Source organism: Podarcis pityusensis, assembly GCF_964106645.2.
Source record: "Podarcis pityusensis genome assembly, chromosome: 12".
NCBI classification, from domain to species: Eukaryota; Metazoa; Chordata; class Lepidosauria; order Squamata; family Lacertidae; genus Podarcis; species Podarcis pityusensis.
This window is the reverse complement of record NC_138037.1, coordinates 6,900,769-6,923,291: the sequence shown is the minus strand read 5'-3', so window position 1 is coordinate 6,923,291 and position 22,523 is coordinate 6,900,769. Positions and strand designations below refer to the sequence as shown.

The window sequence follows — 22,523 nt, the reverse complement described above, 5'->3', positions numbered from 1 at the left end:
CAACTCTACAATTCTGTGATTCTGTTATCATGTTGGGTTTTCTTGGCAACTACCCACTTACATATGTTTCTCACTTGGCAATGCTATGGACACAGTTGCCAATGGGTTCATCAACACGTCTTGCACCCAGCAGTGGGTGCCACCTAAGATGAGGTCTAGGGTTGCTGCCCCTCTGGTCCAACAGTCCTAGGGCACAGTCATTTAGGGGATCTATGAATGTTACCTAGGCACTGTGATCCACGCAACTGTCACCTCCAGACTGGATTATTGTAACTCACCCTTTCCATGGAGGCGCAGATTGCAGCTATAACAAAGGTGGCATTTTTTCATCTCTGCCAAGGTAAGCAGTTGGCTCCTTACCTCTCTCGCCCTGACCTAGGCACTGTAATTCACGCGACCGTCACCTCCAGACTGGATTATTGTAACTTGCTCTACGTGGGGCTGCCCTTGAGACTGACCCAGAAACTCCAGTGAGTGCAGAATGCTGCGGCGAGACTCCTTACAGGGTCCTCGCTGTGGGATCACATTCACCCAGTGCTATATTAGCTGCACTGGCTCCCTGTGGAGTACAGGATCAGGTTTAAGGTGCTGGTTTTAACCTTTAAAGCCCTATACGACCTAGGACTCTCATACCTACAGGACCGCCTCTCCTGTTATATCCCACGGAGGACCTTACGGTCTTCAAACAAAAACATCTTGGAGCTCCCAGGCCACAGGGAGGTCAGGCTGGCCTCAACCAGAGCCAGGGGCCAGGGCCGTGGCCCCAATCTGGTGGAACACTCTGTCACAAGAGACTAGGGCCCCGCAGGACTTGACATCTTTCCACAGGGCCTGCAAGACAGAGCTGTTCCATCAGGCCTTTGGCCAAGGCACAGCCTGACCCCCTCCTTTGGTAATCCTCACAGAACTCTAGCCCATGGTTCCCATTAATTTGATTTGAATTGATTTTATAATGAATTGATTTTAGAATGTTGTATTATTATTGATTTTAGAATGTTGTATTATTTCCCAGTAGTGATGTATGGAAGTGAGAGCTGAACCATAAAGAAGGCTGATCGCCGAAGAATTGATGTGTTGGAACGAATTCACGAGAGACGAGTGGCAGGTGTCATATGAGGCGTCTGCCGGGGCAAGCCGCGGGAACTCTCTTTTATTGAATATTACAAACATTGCCACAGGTGTGCTTGTGGCTGATTGGTTGATACAAACACAAAGCAACTTGTTGCTGATTGGTAAACATAGGTACAAGGCAGGAATTACATATGAATTTATCACTGATAGATTAAAGGCTGGGAAACGGAGCTATAACTAGACAGGCATGAAACCTCCTAATTAAATTATAACTAAAGATTAATATAGCATGACTAAAACAATTACTAATGATTGATCATAACATGAAAGAATATAATAATCGAGTTCCGTAGATGTGGTCAGCTGTGCATTAAGAACAGATCATATTGTTTGTTCATGAACTTAAAATGAACTGAGGAATGAGGGAATGTCTTGGTGTGTTTAGAACAGGTTTGTACAGTGTGTGCAGAAGCAGAGAAAAGATTATAAGCGAGACTTCCCAGAATGCAAGAGAAAAGAAGCAATAGTTCCCATAGCAAGACTTCCCATAATGCCGCAGTTATGTGCAGAAAGAGAACTTCCCTTTATTGATGCTTTTGAATTATGGTGCTGGATGAGACTCTTGAGAGTCCCATAGACTGCAAGAAGATCAAACGTATCCATTCTTCAGGAAATCAGCCCTGAGTGCTCACTGGAAGGACAGATCCTGAAGCTGAGACTCCAATACTTTGGCCACCTCATGAGAAGAGAAGACTCCCTGGAAAAGACCCTGATGTTGGGAAAGATGGAGGGCACAAGGAGAAGGGGACGACAGAGGACGAGATGGTTGGACAGTGTTCTTGAAGCTACCAGCATGAGTCTGACCAAACTGCGGGAGGCAGTGGAAGACAGGAGTGCCTGGCGTGCTCTGGTCCAGGGGGTCACTAAGAGTCGGACATGACTAAACGACTAAACAACAACAAAACCATTTTACTGCTGTTAGCTGCTCTGAGCCCGGCTTCGGCTGGGGAGGGCGGGATATAAATAAAATTGTATTATTATTATTGTTTGTCGTTGTGAATAGAAAGTAATAATTATTATAATACCAAGCAGAATTCCAAAAGCTTGCGTAATGTAGATGGTACGCTGAAAGAAGTTCAAAAGTGATGGGACAAAGCAAATGAAAACTGAGCGTTAAAAGAGGCGTCCCAACAGCCCAAGCCATATGTAGGATGGGCACAACGGACAGGTAGGTGTTCAGATGCAATTATCAGAAAGCAAACACCTGGAACCCACCCTTGCCAGATAATGGAAACGCTCTCGCTGCTCTGGAATGACTTTGTTGTTGTTTAGTCGTGTCTGACTCTTCGTGACCAGAGCACGCCAGGCACTCCTGGAATGACTTAACTTGGAGCATTTTCATCCAGTCTCCTGCAAGGGACTTCTGTCTAAACCATATACAGAGTCTGCTTGGGATTGCTCACCTACACTCCAAGGCAAATTGCTCCCCCAGGTCTGGCGGTAGGATAAATTGTGCTTAGGCAACAGTTCCTTTGGCGCTGCTCCCACAGTTGTCATCTTTTCCCTTATCTTGCGAGGAATCCTATTCGGAATGAGGGAATTTCCATTAAAAAAAGGGAAAAGTTGACAGCTATGGCTGCTCCCCACTTCAAGTTCATTTTGCAGTGTTGCTAAATTACCTGGCTCAGGTAGGGCTACAAACCTTGGCAGTATAACAGGCCCTATTATTCTCGATAATTTGCTGCCAGTGCTCTCCTGTCCCCCCCCTTTCTGACACGCTGTAGCTTGTCCTTCTGGCTTCTTCCCTGCCTCCAGTTATTTGCCTCCATCTCTGCCCCCTCCCTTCTCTGACTCATCTCAGAATAAAACCCTGTGTTCTAGGTGAGCAGAGTTGTTTGGCTGTAGGCTAGGTTCCCTTCCTTAATCCTAATTATGTTAAGAAAGCACAGCAAGAAAAGGCTTTGAAGGTTCCTCACAGTGTGGGAATTGATTCTGTGGGTTTTCCTTTCTCAGGATCATGCCCTCTCATTATCTTTTTTCTCATGGTATCTTCACCCCAGGGGTCCACCGCGTTCTCTTTCCTTGTACTCAGTCTCTGTTTTAACTTTCCCAGCTGTTTTGGTTACATCTGATATGCTTATTTGATCTCCTGGAGGTTTCATTAAACGCCCACTCTGAAAATCACCCTTACCTTGAAACAGCAGAGAATAGAATAGAATAGAATTTATTATTTATACCCCATCCATCTGGCTGGGTTTCCCCAGCCACTCTGGGCGGCTTCCAACAGAGTATTAAAATACAGTGGTCTGTTAAACATTAAAAACTTCCTTAAACAGGGCTGCCTTCAGATGTCTTCTAAAAGTCTGGTAGTTGTTCTTCTCTTTGACATCTGGTGGGAGGGCGTTCCACAGGGCGGGTACCACTACCAAGAAGGCCCTTTGCCTATTTCCCTGTAACTTGGCTTCTTGCAGTTCTCTTGCAGCTCAGTTCTGAAAATAATAATAATAATAATAATAATAATAATAATAATAATTTATTTATACCCCACCCATCTGGCTGACTTTCCCCAGCCAATCTGGGCGGCTCCCAATCAAGTGTTAAAAACCATACAGCATTTAATATTAAAAACTTCCCTAAACAGGGCTGCCTTCAGATGTCTTTCAAAGAGAAGATAGCTGCTTATTTCCTTCACATCTGGTGGGAAGGTATTCCACAGGGCGGACGGCACTACCGAGAAGGCCCTCTGCCTGGTTCCCTGTAGCCTCACTTCTCGCAAAGAGGGAACCACCAGAAGGCCCTCGGAGCTGGACCTCAGTGTCTGGGCAGAACGATGGGGGTGGAGACGCTCCTTCAGGTCTACTGGGCTGAGGCCGTTTAGGGCTTTCAAGGACAGCACCAACACTATGAATTGTGCTCGGAAACGTACTGGAAGCCAATGCAGATCTCTCAAGACCGGTGTTATGTGGTCCCAGCGGCCACTCCCAGTCACCAGTCTAGCTGCCGCATTCTGGATTAATTGCAGTTTCCGGGTCACCTTCAAAGGTAGCCCCACGTAGAGCGCATTGCAGTAGTTGAAGCAGGAGATAACTAGAGCATACACCACTCTGGCGAGACAGTCTGCGGGCAGATAGGGTCTTAGCCTGCGTACCAGGTGAAGCTGGTAGACAGCCGCCCTGGACACAGAATTAACCTGCACCTCCATGGACAGCTGTGAGTCCAAAATGACTCCCAGGCTGCGCACCTGGTCCTTCAGGGGCACAGTTACCCCATTCAGGACCAGGGAATCCCCCACACCCGCCCGCCCCCTGTCCCCCCAAAACAGTACTTCTGTCTTGTCAGGATTCAACCTCAATCATGAAGTTTTTCAAGCCCAAAGAGTGGATGAGCTTCTGCCTTCTGGAAGAAGGTATATGGTTATAAAGACTAGGACTAGCTGTCTGAGAAACAGTTTCTACCCAAATGCAATTCTGGTTTTAAACACAGTATAAGGAGTCTCTATAGGAGAATACTGTATTTTAAAATGGGGTTTCAGAGTTTTTAGGGGTGTTTGAATGTCATATGTAGATTTTTCAATTTCATTGTTCTGTATGGGACAATGACAATAAAGATATTGTATTGTATTGTAGTATGCTTTGATGCAAACATAAACAGACACATCACAACACACTATGTATTTTTGTGTTTGCAAGGGGGATGTGTAGTGCTAGGGCACAGAGGAAAAAATGGTGCATAATGTTTAAGCACAAAGCCTCCACCGTTCCCCTCTCTTCTTGGCCTATGAGAAAGACTGCTGCATGCATGTTATACGAGCCATGCTAGGGAAAGCCCTTTTGATAAACCCTGCGACAGAACCCCATTAATAAAGTAGTTAAATTATCAAGACCTGAACGAAACCTGGACACTAAAGTCAAAAGTTCAACAGGCAGCATAACAAACCTATCTGGAGTAAATTCAAGGTGCAAATCCCCTTTAAATACTGTACACTCTCCCGAAAAGACCCATTCTCATGTTGCTACCCTCCAGACCTATCATGAAAAGCCTCTGGTGTCCTTGAGGTACTATGATCCTGAGCTGTTTAAGGCTTTGTAAGTCAAAACCAGGGACGCGGGTGGCACTGTGGTCTAAACCACAGAGCCTAGGGCTTGCCGATCGGAAGGGCGGCGGTTGGAATTCCCGCAACGGGGTGAGCTCCCATTGTTCGGTCCCAGCTCCTGCCAACCTAGCAGTTCGAAAGCACGTCAAAGTAAAAGTAGATAAATAGGTACCACTCTGGTGGGAAGGTAAACGGTATTTCCTTGTGTGCTGCTCTGGTTTCGCCAAAAGCTGCTTAGTCATGCTGGCCACATGACCCAGAAAAACTGTCTGCGGGGAAACGTTGGCTCCCTTGGCCAGCAAAGTGAGATGAGCGCCGCAACCCCAGAGTTGTTCGCGACTGGACTTAACTGTCAGGTGTCCTTTACCTTTACCTTTACCTTTTAAGTCAAAACCAACCCTTTGAATCGGGCCTGGAAACTAATAATAATAATAACTTATTACTTATACCCTGCCCATCTGGCTGGTTTTCCCCAGCTACTCTGTGCTGCTTTTTAGATGGTTTTTTAATAGGCTTTGTTGGCAGCCAGTGCAGTTGGGTAAAGTGGCTGCTTCATAAGAACATGAAGGAACATGTGATAGGAAAGCAATTAACATCTCTTCAAGTAGGAACAAGTAAAATCTCAATCACACTGGCTTGATTTACATTGTTACACGCCAGCCACAGAAGTGCAAGGATCATGGGGTCTGTGCTTCCTGTCGGACAATAAGGCACAGTGGAGTCAGTGGTAACTTTATGATATATGGTTTATTTACACATTAATACAACCTGAGCTTGGATTGGGGGTCGGGTGGGAGAATACCAGCATTACACACAGTAGAGGGTCTCTTGCTCTTTCCATAGTTGCAGCAGGCTTGCTAGTAACCCAGCAAAACTATCTCCAACCTGAATTCCTAAACCCTTCTTGTCTGGCCCCTCTCCACAGCTGGTACCTCTTAATGGCTTCCTTGATGGGCTAATAATGGCTAGCCACCATCAGCCTTCTGTTCCTCCAATGACCTCAGCTAGTTCTGCCAAGCTGACCTGATTCACCAGCAAAAGCTGAATCAAGGGCTTTCTGTGTCTGGCATAGTTTAGTCTAACTTTTAGTTTAATTCTAACTTTTGCTAAACCTAAGAAATACGAGGAGGATCTGGCACTGAGGAATTTAGGAGAACCTATAACAATGTACTACGGAACATAATTGCCGTGCTACTGGGCTAATACTGAAAGTGAATCACAGACTGAGTGGTTCTGTACCACAGCTCCTGACCCAGGGAGCTGGAAACCATATAATTCGGTTAACAGAATCTCACTCTCCTAGCTAGCAAGCTGTCGTAACATACTTCAAGTAATAATTTCCACTTCACGTGCTTCAGTGGTTTTTCAGCCTGTGAACAAGCAGAAATAAATCTGAGAGAATAATGCAATGCCGTAATTATGCAAAATTGAGGAGAGCTTGCTAACTCAAATGAGCCGAGGCAGTTTTACGCAGGGCAGCCAAGCAGGTGCATTATAAGTAGAGCTGACGATTCGTTTTTTGGGTTGGCTGAGCTGCTTGGCTTCTGAACACCAGTCATGGATTCCTGGGAGACTGCGCTTTGTGTTTTCTTCGCATCCTTCCTCGCAACCGTATTTGGTGGGCTCTATGCAGTAGGAGCATTTCGCAAAAGGAAACCCAAGGAACCTCCTCTGGACAAAGGCTTCATTCCATGGCTAGGACATGCGATTAAATTCAAGAAGAAACCTGTAGAATTTTTGGAATGCATGCAGAAGAAACACGGGGATATTTTCACGGTTCTGGTTGGCGGCAATTACTTACATTTTGTGCTGGACCCTTGCACTTACCGGGATATAATAAAGAAGTCCAAAGATAAGCTGGATTTTGATACGTTTGGATTCAAAATAGTTTTTAATGCTTTTAGGTTCCACGCATCCGAATCTCATCACAAAATTGTGCAGCAAAATAGCAAGAAGTATCTGAGAGGCAAGAGTCTAGCTGCCCTGAACCAGGTGATGATGGAGAAGTTGAAGACTGTGATGCTTCATAGCTGTGATTCAGGTGAGAATAAGAGACAATGGCAGCAGGATGGGGTTTTGCACTTCAGCTACAATACAATATTCCAGGCTGCCTTTTTGGCTTTGTTTGGAACTGACCCAGACAAAGATGTTGAGAGCGAAAGAAACGCTAAGGAGAATAAACTAACACAACGCGGAGATTTTTTTGGGAATTTTCAGAAATTTGATCACTTGTTTCCCCAAATGGTTTTTGGTATTCTGGACCCTCAGGGCAAAATGGAGACAGAAAGATTGAGGAAATTCTTATGGGACATACTGTCGGTAGAAAAGATCTATCAGAAGGATAACATCAGCAATTGGATAGTTGAGCAAGATCAGCAAATGGCTGAGATTGGAATGACTGAAAAGATGAGGACACAATTTATGTTTCTTCTCCTCTGGGCATCTCAAGCCAACACTGGTCCAGCTGCTTTCTGGGTTCTTGTGCATCTCCTGAAGTATCCAGAAGCAATGAAGGCAGTGTGGGAAGAAGTGGACCGAGTACTGAGAGAGACTGGCCAGGAAGTGAATCCAGGAAGCCCCATCATCGATGTGTCCCTGGAAACAATAAAGACTCCTCTTCTGGACAGTACAATAGAAGAAACACTGCGCTTGAAAGCGAATCCCTTCCTGTTCAGAAGTGTGATGCAGGATACAGATCTTAAAATGGCTGATGGGAGAGAATACATCCTTCGTAAAGGAGACCATCTACTTCTTTTCCCTTTCCTTGGACTGCATATGGACCCAGAAATCCACCCTGATCCTCACACGTTCAAATACGACAGGTTCTTGAACCCAGATGGCACCAAAAGAGAGTTCTATAAGAATGGGAAAAAGCTCAAACAATATACTATGCCTTTTGGCGGAGGGCCGTCTATTTGCCCTGGGCGATTCTTTGCTGTTAGTGAATTGAAGATGTTTGTGATCCTGATGCTCACCTGCTTTGACATGGAACTGGTTAATGCAGAAGAGGAAATCCCACCAGTGGATGGAAGCCGCTGTGGCTTTGGAATTGTGCATCCTTCTCGAGATATTCAGTTTAGGTATCGATTGCGCTCCTAAACTTAAACCTGACTTTTATACATTGGCTTGCAACAATTAGCTGTTGTATACCCCAAACTGAAAACCAAACTGGTTAATCTTCCAAAAGTCCTTTCGCTAGGGAGTAGTATAATTACAGAGAGCGTCTGTGTTATTTAGTATTGGCAAAGGACAAAATGTAGATTGGCATCTCTAGCTAATTACCGGTAAGTAGGATAGGTTTCCACAGGTTACAACATCAGATAAAGTGAAGTTGGGAGGTGTGCAGCCTCTAGAATAGGGAGAGAAAGAATAATGTAGGGAGGGTGGCAGGCCAGGAATAGCCTTTTTTTTGGTTTGGAATAGGCTTTTTTGGTTTGAATTTATAACTTTATTCTAACAAGACTTCTGCCCCAGGCCACAGACAAGCTCTGCATGGGGCTGCTGTCTGCTGTGAAAGTAGTGGTCTAAGGCCAATTTATAGATTCATGGCAGAGGCATGATTTAAAGCTGGGGAAAGGTGACTTCCTGATTTCTAGTTTAGTTTCTTAGTCTCTCCCTCAGGGATAGCCAATGTAGTACCCTCCAGACTGCAACACCCCTTGACCTCCTACCATTGACCATGCCAGCTAGGGCTAATGGAAGTTGTAGTCCACAACAGCTCGAGCACAGTACCTGATGCCAGTACTTTAAAAGTTTCAAACTCTAATATTCACTGTTTTAAGACAACTAAACTACCGTATTTTTCGCTCCATAAGACGCACTTTTTTCCTCTTAAAATCTAAGGGGAAATGTATGTGCATCTTATGGAGTGAATGTGTGGTCCCTGGGGCTGGGGGGGGGCAGGCTTCCCCTGCTAGCCCCGACAAGCTCCTGAGCAGCCCTGGGGTAGCCCTCGAAGCCTCCGCAGGGAAGCGGGGAGCATTCATCCCGCTGCCCTGGGGAGGCTTCGCGCAGCTATCCCTGGCTTTTGCGGGAGGTGGGGGAAGGGACAGAGTGAGGCTCCCTCACTTCCCCCACCTCCCTCAAAAGCCCCCAAGAGCCGCATATTTTTCTTCTTGAATCCCCACCCCCCAAAAAAGTAGGTGCGCCTTATGGAGCGAAAAATACGGTACATGTCTTTGCCTTACAACATGGGCAGCCGGCCTGTGGTACTACAGATCTTGTTGGACTGCCCCTCCCATGAGCCCCAGCTAGCATGGTGAGCGGTTAGGGATGATGGGAGTTGGAGTCCTACAACATCAAGAGGGATCCAGATTCCTTACCGCTGCTTTACAATGCACACCTGTGATTGCTAAGCCTCTAAGGCAGTGATGGCCAAACTTGGCCCTCCAGCTGTTTTGGGACTACAACGCCCATCATCCCTATCTAACAGGACCAGTGGTCAGGGATGATGGGAATTGTAGTCCCCAAACAGCTGGAGGGCCGAGTTTGGCCATCACTGCTCTAAGGCAACATATTTTGCCCTGCAATGCTCTCGCCTTATTAGCAATCACAACTGTCTGTTGCCTTGGGAAGTCGTGCTTAGGTATAAAGCACCTGTCTTGTGCATATTCCTAACTGCTATGGGAGAGCACAAGAGTTTGTGACATCTTGTGTTTGATTAGTACAGCGTACACTGGAAGAATAGGTGAGAGAGTTGATGAAGCCAGAAACTGGGCTTCTATAAGCCCGTTACTATGAGGAGAGAAACTTAACTAAATTGTAGAAGAACATGCTTAAGGATATTTGTGTAAACTTATTTTCCTGCATTTATGGAGTGTTTAGATCTTGTGTGATTTACTGGAGCCAAACAGAAGCATCAATAGAACTGGGTGTTTACTTTGGAATGGCTGTGCTTTTTTTACACACTTTCTTATGAGACATTGGCAAAACACTGTGAATATAGCATTCCTTACATGAATCGTGATTGCCCTGTTCAGTTTCTGTTTGCTATTTTTAAAGCTCCGAAAATCCAACTTTTTTATATATATATATAAAATTGCTGTGCAATTTTTCTAGTTTTGCTGTCTTTCTTTTAGTCTCTTCACCACTCTGGGTACTGGGTTATTTTCTTCAACAAGAGGTTCCTCCCTTATCTTTTAGTTACATGCTTTTAAAACTGTGTTATGAATTTATATGGTTCAAAAGGCAAGCTTGCTTCATATGTTGTGATGTTTAATCTATTTTTCATTGTGCTATTTAATCAGCAGCTGAATAACTTATCCGGGGGTACATGGTCCTCTTTTACCACTTTCAGCTAAACTGTTGTAGCCACTTTAGCTACAATCTGTGTATACTTAGGTAGCCAAACCCAGAAAGAGATCCAGTGTTATAACTGCTGAGGACGCAGGGGGCGCTGTAGTCTAAACCACTGAGCCTTTTGGGCTTGCTGATCAAAAGGTTGGCGGTTCAAATCCATGCAACGGTGGTGAGCTTCCATTGCTCTGTCCCAGCTTCTGCCAACCCAGCAGTTCAAAAGCACGCTACTGCAAGTAGATAAAGAGGTACTGCTGCAGCAGGGAGGTAAATGGCGTTTCTGTGTGCTCTGGTTTCTGTCACGGTGTCCCGTTGTGCCAGAAGCGGTTTAGTCATGCTGGCCACATGACCTGGAAAGCTATCTGTGGACCAATGCTGGCTACCTTGGCCTGAAAAGTGAGATGAGCGCCATACCCCATAGTCGCTTTTGACTGGACATAACCATTCAGGGGTCCTTTACCTTTACCTTTACTTAAATGCTGAGGAATTAGTTAAAAATAGGAAAATTAGAGCAAATTATATAGCCAAGGTAGCCACCATCTAAAGGAGATGAATTTATTTGACCCTATCTACATCAAGCTATATTCTATCTTTATCACCAAACTCCGAATATAATTGCACACTGTATTAATTAACATTATTTTTTTAATATGTTAGAGGCCATGTGATAATTTTAGCTTATAAATTTTATTGTTTAATGTCTTAATTTGTATATTAAGGTACTTTTATAGCCCTGTTTAGAGTAGGTAATGTCTTGATAACATAAACGTTTTAAGTTTTTTGTACCAATCCAGTATATTTTCTTTTAATTGTTGAATGATTCTGTGTACATTGCGGCAGCCTTTGGCTATCTGCAATAAAACTGACTGACTGACTGAGTTAAAAATAGTTAGGCTACATAACTCTGGTACATATAGCTATTTTAAACACCATAAAAATAAATGCCACCATCCATAATAGTTGAATCATGCTGTATGTATCATCTGACACAGCTCCAGTACAAAGATGAGCAAAACCTTTGCATGACCTGTGTTCATTTATAGCACAGTCAATTACTTGTATGATTAAACTTACCTCAGTGTGCTAAAATAGGACACCTGGTTAATTAGCTAAAGCTGCAGTGAGGATGACTGTAGCCAATACCAGCCGCAGCTGAGCACGCTGAGGAATTAATTCTTATTAAAAGCACAAGAAAATAGTATGGCTTTTAAAATATTGCAGATAGTAGAGCTGAAACTGGGGCAGTGGCAATCCTAACCACCAGCTCCACTGGCTGGAGGAGCTCAGGAACAAGCGAAGGAGCCTCTCCACTGGCAGAAAGGCAAATCGAATCATCATTTACTGTGGATACCCTGCTACTCATGCTGATTAACTCTGCAGGTGTAAACAACAAAATGAACAGGACTCCTTGGCAGGTTTTGAATAAAGACTCACAAACTTTTATTGATAATAGCCAGTCAGATAAACTAAGGATCTATACAATTTTGTAACATGCAGAGAATAACATTTATTGATACACCAGAGAGAGGAGCTGAGGGAAGTCTGGGGGGGGGGGGTATTTTATGGGAAGGGGGGGGAGGGGAAAAAGGGGGAATTAAGGATATGTTTTTTGATAAAATGTTTTGTTGAAATTCCTAATAAAAATATTTTAAAAAAACAACGCTGCATGTGTATAGCCTCTGAACCTGGTATGTGAATTGGGCCCCTTGCCTTGCAGGTACATACACACTGCTACGAATTAGCAATAACAACTGCTCTTTATGTACAGTGGTACCTCAGATTAATAATAATAATAATAATAATAATAATAATAATAATAATTTATTATTTATACCCCACCCATCTGGCTGGGCCTCCCCAGCCACTCTGGGCGGCTTCCATAGAAACCAAAAATACACTAAAATATCACACGTTAAAAACTTCCCTGAACAGGGCTGCATTAAGATGTCTTCTGAATGTCAGGTAGTTGTTTATCGCTTTGACATCTCGTGGGAGGGCGTTCCACAGGGCGGGCGGCACTACCGAGAAGGCCCTCTCTGCCTGGTTCCCTGTAGCTTTGCTTCTCGCAATGAGGGAACCGCCAGAAGGCCCTCGGTGCTGGACCTCAGCGTCCGGGCAGAACGATGGGGGTGGAGACGCTCCTTCAGGTATACTGGACCGAGGCCATTTAGGGCTTTAAAGGTCAGCACCAACACTTTGAATTGTGTTCGGGAACGTACTGGGAGCCAATGTAGGTCTTTCAAGACTGGTGTTATATGGTCTCGGCGGCCGCCCCCAGTCACCAGTTTAGCTGCCGCATTCTGGATTAGTTGTAGTTTCCGTGTCACCTTCAAAGGTAGCCCCACGTAGAGCGCATTGCAGTAGTCCAAGTGGGAGATAACCAGAGCATGCACCACTCTGGCGAGACAGACCGCGGGCAGATAGGGTCTCAGCCTGCGTACCAGATGGAGCTGGTAAACAGCTGCCCTGGACACGGATTTGACCTGTGCCCCCATGGACAGCTGTGAGTCCAAAATGACTCCCAGGCTGCGCACCTGGTCCTTCAGGGACACAGTTACCCCATTCAGCAGCTCAGGCAGGGAATCCTTGGTGCAGCGGGGAGGTCGGTACACCAAAAGGAATCCTGTACTGCCCCTATTGCCCAACTTCCAGAACATGCACTCGGAAAACTGGGTCTTCCCAATAGGACGCCTGGTGCAGACTAATGACTTCCTAAAAATCACTGCAGCCCCCCCTCCCCGCCCACATGACCTGGGTTGCTGTGCGTAAGAGAAACCTGGTGGACAAGCAGCGGCAAGGACAGGCCCATCTGCTTCATCCAACCAAGTCTCTGTTACACATGCCAGGTCAAATCCTCCATCCATGATCAAGTCATGGATGGCAGTGGTCTTATGAATCATTGACCTGGCATTGCACAGCAGCACCTTCAGGTCATGTGGGTATCCCTTGCTGATTCTAGTATCCATCCGGTCAGGACCAGACCCGGAGGCAGGAATAGTCCTCAGACAACGACTAAACCTGCCCCCTCTGTACTTAATTCATTCCGGAGGTTCGTTCTTAACCTGAAACTGTTCTTAACCTGAAGCACCACTTTAGCTAATAGGGCCTCGATTGGCTAATGGTCACTCTTTCCTTTACAGTGGTACCTCAGGTTAAGTACTTAATTCGTTCTGGAGGTCTGTTCTTAACCTGAAACTGTTCTTAACCTGAAGCATCTCTTTAGCTAATGGGGCCTCCCGCTGCTGCCACTGGACTGCCGCTGCACGATTTCTGTTCTCATCCTGAAGCAAAGTTCTTAACCCGAGGCAATATTTCTGGGTTAGCAGAGTCTGTAACCTGAAGCGTCTGTAACCTGAGGTACCACTGTATATAAATTAACTTAACCTACCTAACCCATAGAGGGACGCGGGTGGCGTTGTGGGTTAAACCACAGAGCCTAGGACTTGGTGATCAGAAGGTCAGCGGTTCAAATCCCTGTGATGGGGTGAGTTCCCGTTGCTCGGTCCCTGCTCCTGCCCACCTATCAATTCAAAAGCATGTTGAAGTGCAAGCAGAATAATAGGTACCACTCCAGCGGGAAGGTAAATGGCGTTTCCGTGCGCTGCTCTGGTTCGCCAGAAGCGGCTTAGTCATGCTGGCCACATGACCCAGAAGCTGTACACCGGCTCCCTCGGCCAATAAAGCGAGATGAGCGCCGCAACCCCAGAGTCGGCCACAACTGGACCTAATAGTCAGGGGTCCCTTTACCTTTACTTTACCTAAGCCATAGGTGTGCTGCAAAGATAAAAAGGGACAGCAGAGGGCACCGTACACAACCTTGAGCAATTGGGTGGAAAAGCAAAATGCAAATATATGATGGCATTCATAGAATCACAGAATCGTAGAGCTGTAAGGGACCCTGACGGTGATCTAGGCCAATGTCCTGCAATGCAGAATCCTACCCACAGCTGTCCCTGAGGGGGCTCAAACCACCCTCAACCGTCTAGTTAACAGCCAGACCCATTGCACTACAGGCTTCTGCAAAGAAAAAGAAACACACACACAAAGCCAGAAAAGCAGCCCTCCTTGAATCATAGAATCATAGAGTTGGAAGAGACCACAAGGGCCATCGAGTCCAACCCCCTGCCAAGCAGGAAACACCATCAGAGCACTCCTGACATATGGTTGTCAAGCCTCTGCTTAAAGACCTCCAAAGAAGGAGACTCCACCACACTCCTTGGCAGCAAATTCCACTGTCGAACAGCTCTTACTGTCAGGAAGTTCTTCCTAATGTTTAGGTGGAATCTTCTTTCTTGTAGTTTGGATCCATTGCTCCGTGTCCGCTTCTCTGGAGCAGCAGAAAACAACCTTTCTCCCTCCTCTATGTGACATCCTTTTATAGATTTGAACATGGCTATCATATCACCCCTTAACCTCCTCTTCTCCAGGCTAAACATGCCCAGCTGCCTTAGCCGTTCCTCATAAGGCATCGTTTCCAGGCCTTTGACCATTTTGGTTGCCCTCCTCTGGACACGTTCCAGTTTGTCAGTGTCCTTCTTGAACTGTGGTGCCCAGAACTGGACACAGTACTCCAGGTGAGGTCTGACCAGAGCAGAATACAGTGGCACTATTACTTCCCTTGATCTAGATGCTATACTCCTATTGATGCAGCCCAGAATTGCATTGGCTTTTTTAGCTGCCGCGTCACACTGTTGGCTCATGTCAAGTTTGTGGTCAACCAAGACTTGCTTTAACTACATTTAATAGCCCTGATATTTACAACGAAACAACTCTGCCAACTCTGATAAATAAAAGCAAGCAAAAGTTCTCTCCCGTGTGTGCAGTTTCACAACTTTGGGGGTCTGAACTACCATCAGCCTAGGTCACAACCTCACAGGGCTGTCGTGAAGATAAAAAGAGTTGTTTTTAAATTTATTGTTGTACATTGTTTTAATTGTTTCTTTTTCTTCTCCGACTGTACCCCCAAGTGTGTTTTATAAGCTGGTCTCTGACCGTAATAAATTATCTATCTATCTAAAAAGAGGGGAGGGGGGAACAATATACACAGCCTTGAACTCCTGTGAGGAAAATGTACAGTGGTACCTCGCAAGACGAATGCCTCGGAAGACGAAAAACTTGCAAGACGAAAGAGTTTTTCGTTTTTTGAGTTGCTTCGCAAGACGGATTTCCCTATGGGCTTGCTTCGCAAGACGAAAAACGAAAAAAACGAAAACGTCTTGCAAGTTTGTTTCCTTTTTCTTAAAACCGTTAATACCCAGGGTGACTTCGAGGAGCAATTCATAGCATGCGGTGTGGTAGCCTTTTTTGAGGTTTTTGAAGACTTTTGTGATTTTGAAGACTTTGGGAAACCGTGCTTCGCAAGACGAAAAAAATCGCAAGACGGAAAAACTCGCAGAACGAATTAATTTCGTCTTGCGAGGCACCACTGTACAAGCAATTAAAAAACAGGTGGAGTTTCACACACACAATAAAGCATTCTTGTGTTAAAAGTACTGTCTATAGGTATTTCTTTACCTGCTGCAGCTGTAATATGTTTGATTATTTTATGCTTATATTAGCCAATTCATTTTTGTATTTTTATTCATGGTCACTGTGTGTATTAATAAATAACAGCCTGGTGATGACAAACAGACCAGTAGTGGCTGTGTGGACACATGGAAAATGGGGTGGGTGCTATTGAAAGCTCACCATTTTTTTATTAGTAGGAGGGAAGCCTTATTTAGTTAAAGTATCTTTCCTTCCAAGCAGAATATACCAAATATAAAATATGCCAAAGTTAGCCAGTTGTGCCTCATCCTGTAAAAGCAGCACACTTGGGAGAGAGGGTGAAATAATGTGGGTTTGGAAGAAAGTTTTTAACGTAAACCCCACTATGGCTCCCTTCCTGCTAGTGTTAGCCTAACAGCAACCCAATGCTTCTCCTGTTTTTCCCCAGTGCTCTGGGCAGCCTCTCTCCTGACACTACTTACCTGGGAGTAAACCCCATTAAGCTTAAAGAGACTTACTTCTGAAGCAGAGAATTGTATAGGTGTCCCCCCACTTATGCACAATTGACTTGTGTGCAAACATGTATACGCATGGAAAATAATTCAATTTGTACCCAGAAATGGGGGGAGACAGCTAGAGAATCATTGTGGCTCACGAGGAAACTCTCCCTGGAGCTGAAAAGGACATTGGTAAGGGTGGAGGACCAGAGGCACAGCGGGGCTTTGTTTACGCTGCTCAGCTTCCCCACCTAGCAGCTGCTATGTGGGGTAGTGCAGCTGCCGCCAGTTTCTTGAGGGTCCTCCAGTCTCCAGCCAGCCTCAGAGCTTCAATTCTAGTTGTGGATATTTTCTGATATTTTTGAGAGCGCCGCAGAGAGGGCGTTTAAAGGGTGTTTAGAGGGTGCTCCGCACTTTACACAATTTCATTTGTGAAATTAACCCTTGCATAAGTGGGGTGGATGCCTGTACTGCAAATTAACTACTGTATACAGTGAATTCTCAGTGAGTGCCTGGTCTTTAGCTCCTGCACGGCAAAAGACATGCCTAAGTCTCTTTGCAAAGTCTTCACATTTTGCATTTGCTATTTCACACACACACTGCCACCTACTGCCACTGACTAGGGCTGTCAAGGCAGGAGCATCTCAGACCTCGAGGTTTCAGGGCCCAACCCTAAAACCTAGGGGCAGCCCCAGTGATACGATGTCATTAAGTGCAACACATTAAGTACTACAGTGGTACCTCGGTTTAAGAACAGCCCTGTTTAAGAACTATTTGGTTTATGAACTCCGCAAAACTGGAAGTAGTGTCCCGGTTTGTGAACTTTACCTCGGTCTAAGAACGGAATCCAAACGGTGGGAGGGCACTGGCGGCGGGAAGCCTCATTAAGGAAAGCACGCCTCGGTTTAAGAATGGTTTTGGTTTAAGAACGGACTTCCGGAACGGATTGAGTTTGTAAACCGAGGTACCGCCGTATTTACGCGGGTGGCGCTGTGGTCTAAACAGAGCCTAGGGCTTGCCGATCGAAAGGTCAGCGGTTTGAATCCCCGTGACGGGGTGAGCTCCCATTGCTCAGTCCCTGCTCCTGCCAACCTAGCAGTTCGAAAGCACATCAAAGTGCAAGTAGATAAATAGGTGCCGCTCTGGCGGGAAAGCAAACAGCGTTTCCGTGCACTGCTCTGGTCCTCCAGAAGTGGCTTAATCATGCTGGCCACATGACCCGGAAGCTGTACGCCGGCTCCCTTGGCCAGTAAAGCGAGATGAGCGCCGCAACCCCAGAGTCGGCCACGACTGGACCTAACGGTCAGGGGTCCCTTTACCTTTTACCTACCTTAAGTCAGAGGTCGGCAACATTTTTTGAGGCTGGTCCGGTCCACTCCCTGGCAGACTTCTCGGTGTAGCGCCTGAAATAGTGTGCGCCCATGCTATTTCTGGCGCTTTTCCGACCCGGATATTGGTCAAACTGGAACGTGTCCAGAGGAGGGCAACCAAAATGGCCAAAGGCCTGGAAACGATGCCTTATGAGGAATGGCTAAGGGAGCTGGGCATGTTTAGCCTGGAGAAGAGGAGGTTAAGGGGTGATATGATAGCCATGTTCAAATATATAAAAAGATGTCACATAGAGGAGGGAGAAAGGTTGTTTTCTGCTGCTCCAGAGAAGCGGACACGGAGCAATGGATCCAAACTACAAGAAAGAAGATTCCACCTAAACATTAGGAAGAACTTCCTGACAGTAAGAGCTGTTCGACAGTGGAATTTGCTGCCAAGGAGTGTGGTGGAGTCTCCTTCTTTGGAGGTCTTTAAGCAGAGGCTTGACAATCATATGTCAGGAGTGCTCTGATGGTGTTTCCTGCTTGGCAGGGGGTTGGACTCGATGGCCCTTGTGGTCTCTTCCAACTCTATGATTCTATGGTCCCTATGGCAAGAAAAAAATATGGCGCCACGGGAAAAAAGCACGGAATCCTCACGCTGATCCACAGAACAGCCTTGGGCTGGTTCCAGGAAGCTCTTGGGCCAGAACTAGCCCATGGGCCTTAGATTGCTGACCTCTGCCTTAAGTATTAATCACAGTCACTTGAGACATGCTTGTTGTGAACAGCTGGTATTAACACCACTGCTTATGCTATCATACCTTTTCTTGCTCCTTAAGGTGTCACAAGGCATTCTTGCTTGTTCAGGAAAAACAAAACAGAAACAAAAACACATTTAAGAGTTCCTCCTGAAATTTATACCTTCATTCTGCAACCTGCCTAATAATATCTGTTAATTATTTTAGCGATGTATTGTTCCAAATCTTCCTAAACTGCAGCTGACAGAAAGACTACTAGACTTCTATTTAGCTGTTTTGTCTGAAACAGCTTTCCTTTCCCTGCCCACATTTACTCAGAAGTAAGCCCCACTAAATTCAGTGAGGTTTACTCTCAGGTCACGTATCTAGGATTGCAGCCTCATTCTTCCAGGGAGATGGGAACGATTCACTGGCTACATTTCTGCTTATTAGCTTTTAACTTTCGAGCTCGAAGGCTCTCCTCCCTCCCCAGTTTATCCTCTCAGCAACCCTGTGAGGTAGGCTAGAGAGACAGTGGACTGGCCCAAGGTCACCCAGTGAGCTTCATGGTCTGGTGAGGACTTGAACCCTGGTTCACACAGGTTCTGGTGCCCACTGAATAGGTTTCCATCTTATGCCACATTGCGTCTCAAGACCCCGCAGCCAGCCCTTGTTGGGAAATAATACACACAAGGATACAGATATTAGGTTTATGTTATTGGGCAAATTTGGCCACAACTTTATTGAATTACAGAATGTGAGCGGTATTGGCTTAGGCATTGATTGGACCTGACTATATCTAACTCCTGCCCAATGTGCAGGAAGTCCGGTAAGGGTAAACCACCGGATGGAGTTTACGGCGGTTGGAGGATGGATGGCGGCTAACAGATTGAGGTTGAATCCTGACAAGACAGAAGTACTATTTTGGGGGGACAGGAGGCGGGCGGGTGTGGAGGTCTCCCTGGTCCTGAATGGGGGTAACTGTGCCCCTGAAGGACCAGGTGCGCAGCCTGGGAGTCATTCTGGACTCACAGCTGTCCATTGAGGCACAGGTCAATTCTGTGTGCAGGGCAGCTGTTTACCAGCTCCATCTGGTACGCGGCTGAGACCCTACCTGCTCGCAGACTGTCTCGCCAGAGTGGTGCATGCTCTAGTTATATCTCGCTTAGACTACTGCAATGCGCTCTACGTGGAACTACCTTTGAAGGTGACCTGGAAACTACAACTAATCCAGAATGTAGCAGCTAGACTGGTGACTGGGAGCGGCCGCTGAGACCATATAACACCGGTCTTGAAAGACCTACACTGGCTCCCAGTACGTTTCTGAGCACAATTCAAAGTGTTGGTACTGACCTTTAAAGCCCTAAATGGCCTCGTCCAGTATACCTGAAGGAGTGTCTCCACCTCCATCATACTGCCCGGACACTGAGGTCCAGTGCTGAGGGCCTTCTGGCGGTTCCTCGCTGCAAGAAGCCAAGTTACAGGGAACCAGGCAGAGGGCCTTCTCGGTAGTGGCACCCGCCCTGTGGAACGCCCTCCCACCAGATGTCAAAGAGAAGAAGAAGAAGAGTTTGGATTTGATATCCCGCCTTTCACTTTGGTAGAAAAATAACTACCAAACTTTTAGAAGACATCTGAAGGCAGCCCTGTTTAGGGAAGCTTTTAATGTTTAATAGGTTATTGTATTTTAGTGTTTTGTTGGAAGCCGCGCAGAGTGGCTGGGGAAACCCAGCCAGATGGGCGGGGAATAAATAATAAATTATTATTATAATAATATTATGGAGGAGCCCTGTCGATGCAGACCAACTCGAGCTCCCTGGGATGTTCCCATTGGGGTTGTGTCATGGCCCTAGCTCCTGACCTGGACTTCAGACAAGATCAACACCCCCGTATTCCTTTAACGGAATACCCTTAAGGTTGGAGGGGCAGGTGATGGCCGCACTTCCCCTCCCCCACACAAGGTCAAACAATGCCTAACCACCACAAGAGCCCAAAGGCTCCCTGCCAAATACCCTCACACCTGTAACCAATGCCTCAAGCCATCTGCAGTATCAGCCAGTCATATATCATTCTCCCAATCGGAAAGGTGCATGCCATCGTCACGAAGAAGAAGAAGAGTTTGGACTTGATATTCCGCTTTATCACTACCCGAAGGAGTCTCAAAGCGGCTAACATTCTCCTTTCCCTTCCTCCCCCACAACAAACACTCTGTGAGGTGAGTGGGGCTGAAAGACTTCAGAGAAGTGTGACTGGCCCAAGGTCACCCAGCAGCTGCATGTGGAGGAGCGGAGACGCGAACCCGGTTCCCCAGATTACGAGTCCACCACTCTTAACCACTACACCACACTGGGTCTCACGAACCCTGGTTCACACAGGTTCTGGAGCCCACTGAATAGGATTCCATCTTACGCCACATTCTCGAAAAGAAGACCAGCTGGCAAGGTGAATGGGGTACTCTTCCTGCCCCCCTCGGTTTGGAAGTTTGACATGAGCCATTATTGCAAAAATAGAGATGCAGGGGGCATGGCCGCAGTTATAATACCTCTGTTTTTGTTTTAAAGTCAACAGAATGGCTACCTCAGAGATTAGGCCAGGCAAAAGACACCAGGCCCTCAGATATGGAGCTTTCAAGTGCCAACTGTGACTGGAAAGGGATAAGGTAAAGTTAAGTGTGGATAAGCTGCAAGAGAGAGCTAGAAATTCTGGGCTTATCCACTTCTTGTCCCGCTGCTTTCCTTTGGAGAAAACCTCTCTTTAGCACTCAGTTGGAGCAACAGGGATTTCTGTAGATTACCATCTGTTCCTATTCAGAGTCTCTTAAAAATAATTGGAACAACTTCCTACAATAGCTGTTGTCAAAATGTTGGGGTTAGCAAATACCAGTGTGAACCGGTTGGGTGTGTGCGCACTCCTAACGCTCCTCGCCCATAAGAAAGTCATTAAAAAAATAATGATATCTTGGGCTGCATCATGGAGTGACAGTAGGCAGTAGACTTGGCATGTGCCTGTGAATTTTATTACCCTAAATCTTTGCCACCCTAGGCAGCCACCTATCTCACCTAGTGGTTAAATCAGCTCTGAGTGTGAATCAACAAAACTCCACCCTCTGATTGAGGATGCAGAATTTCCCTGAAGCACCCTGGGGGAAAGTACTGACTTAACTTTGTCAGAACTTCAATTTTGGTGGCAAATAAAGTTGCAGTCCACAACCTACTGAGCTGGCAATAGCTTTGACATAGTTTAAAGAGAATAACTGGCAGATCTACTTGGGAGAATTGTTGTTGTTTAGTCGTGTCCGACTCTTCGTGACCCCATGTTACCATAAAGCACCAATGCTGCAGCAAGCAAAGGCTCTAGCAGCTCAGCCAGCTGCTTGTGGCTGGAAAGCCAGACAGGATGTTTGTGACTGTTGCCATGGGAACAAAGGGGCAGTCCATTCTGTACTGAGCACCGGATGTTAGCTCAGTGTGTGTGTGTCATATGACCCGTACTGGATGTACTTGGGAGGAGTTTCTTCTTGCTGTTGTTGAGTGCAGACATGATTCTCTGTACTGATGTAAGAGGCAGAAATAAATGATGTAAATAGTTTTCTGTCTGCTTCTTTCCCCTCCCTGGGGACACCAAAGGGGAGAGAGGAAGAACGGTGTGTTCCTCTCATACATCTGAGAAGAATCGCCGGACCTCGCCTGCTTATCAGCAGAGTGAACACGCGGGGAGGTCGACAGGAATATCTGCCGGTGCCTACGCTGTGGCACATTCCTCTGACCCAGGCAGAATTCCAACAGTGGCAGCCTTCGGATGGTTGCGATTCATCGGACATCTGCATGAGAGGCTGATGGATTGTCCTCCTCTGCTCCAAGGAGGAAGGCAAGCGTCTGACAGAAGCCAGAGGCTCCACAGACAGCTGGTGGAAAGAAGAGGTGTTTTCCAAGCAACGGAGCTCAAGGTATGCTGCATTTCGGGCTAAAAGTGTGAACGCAGGAAGATTAATTCCCTGGTTCACGGAGCTGCGTTTCAAAGAAAACAAAAGCTC

General features: G+C 46.2%; 1 protein-coding gene across 1 annotated transcript in view; it reads left to right on the top strand.

Moving 5' to 3' along the window:
- Positions 1–5,929: 5,929 nt before the first annotated feature.
- LOC308459086 (7-alpha-hydroxycholest-4-en-3-one 12-alpha-hydroxylase-like) overlaps positions 5,930–22,523 on the top strand; it is a 393,862-nt gene continuing 377,268 nt past the window's right edge. Inside the window, exons 1-2 of the mRNA XM_080974172.1 lie at positions 5,930–7,312; positions 15,336–15,342. Coding sequence (XP_080830298.1) covers positions 6,722–7,312; positions 15,336–15,342 — 598 coding nt within the window. The 5' untranslated portion in view covers positions 5,930–6,721. The remainder of the gene's footprint in view (positions 7,313–15,335; positions 15,343–22,523) is intronic.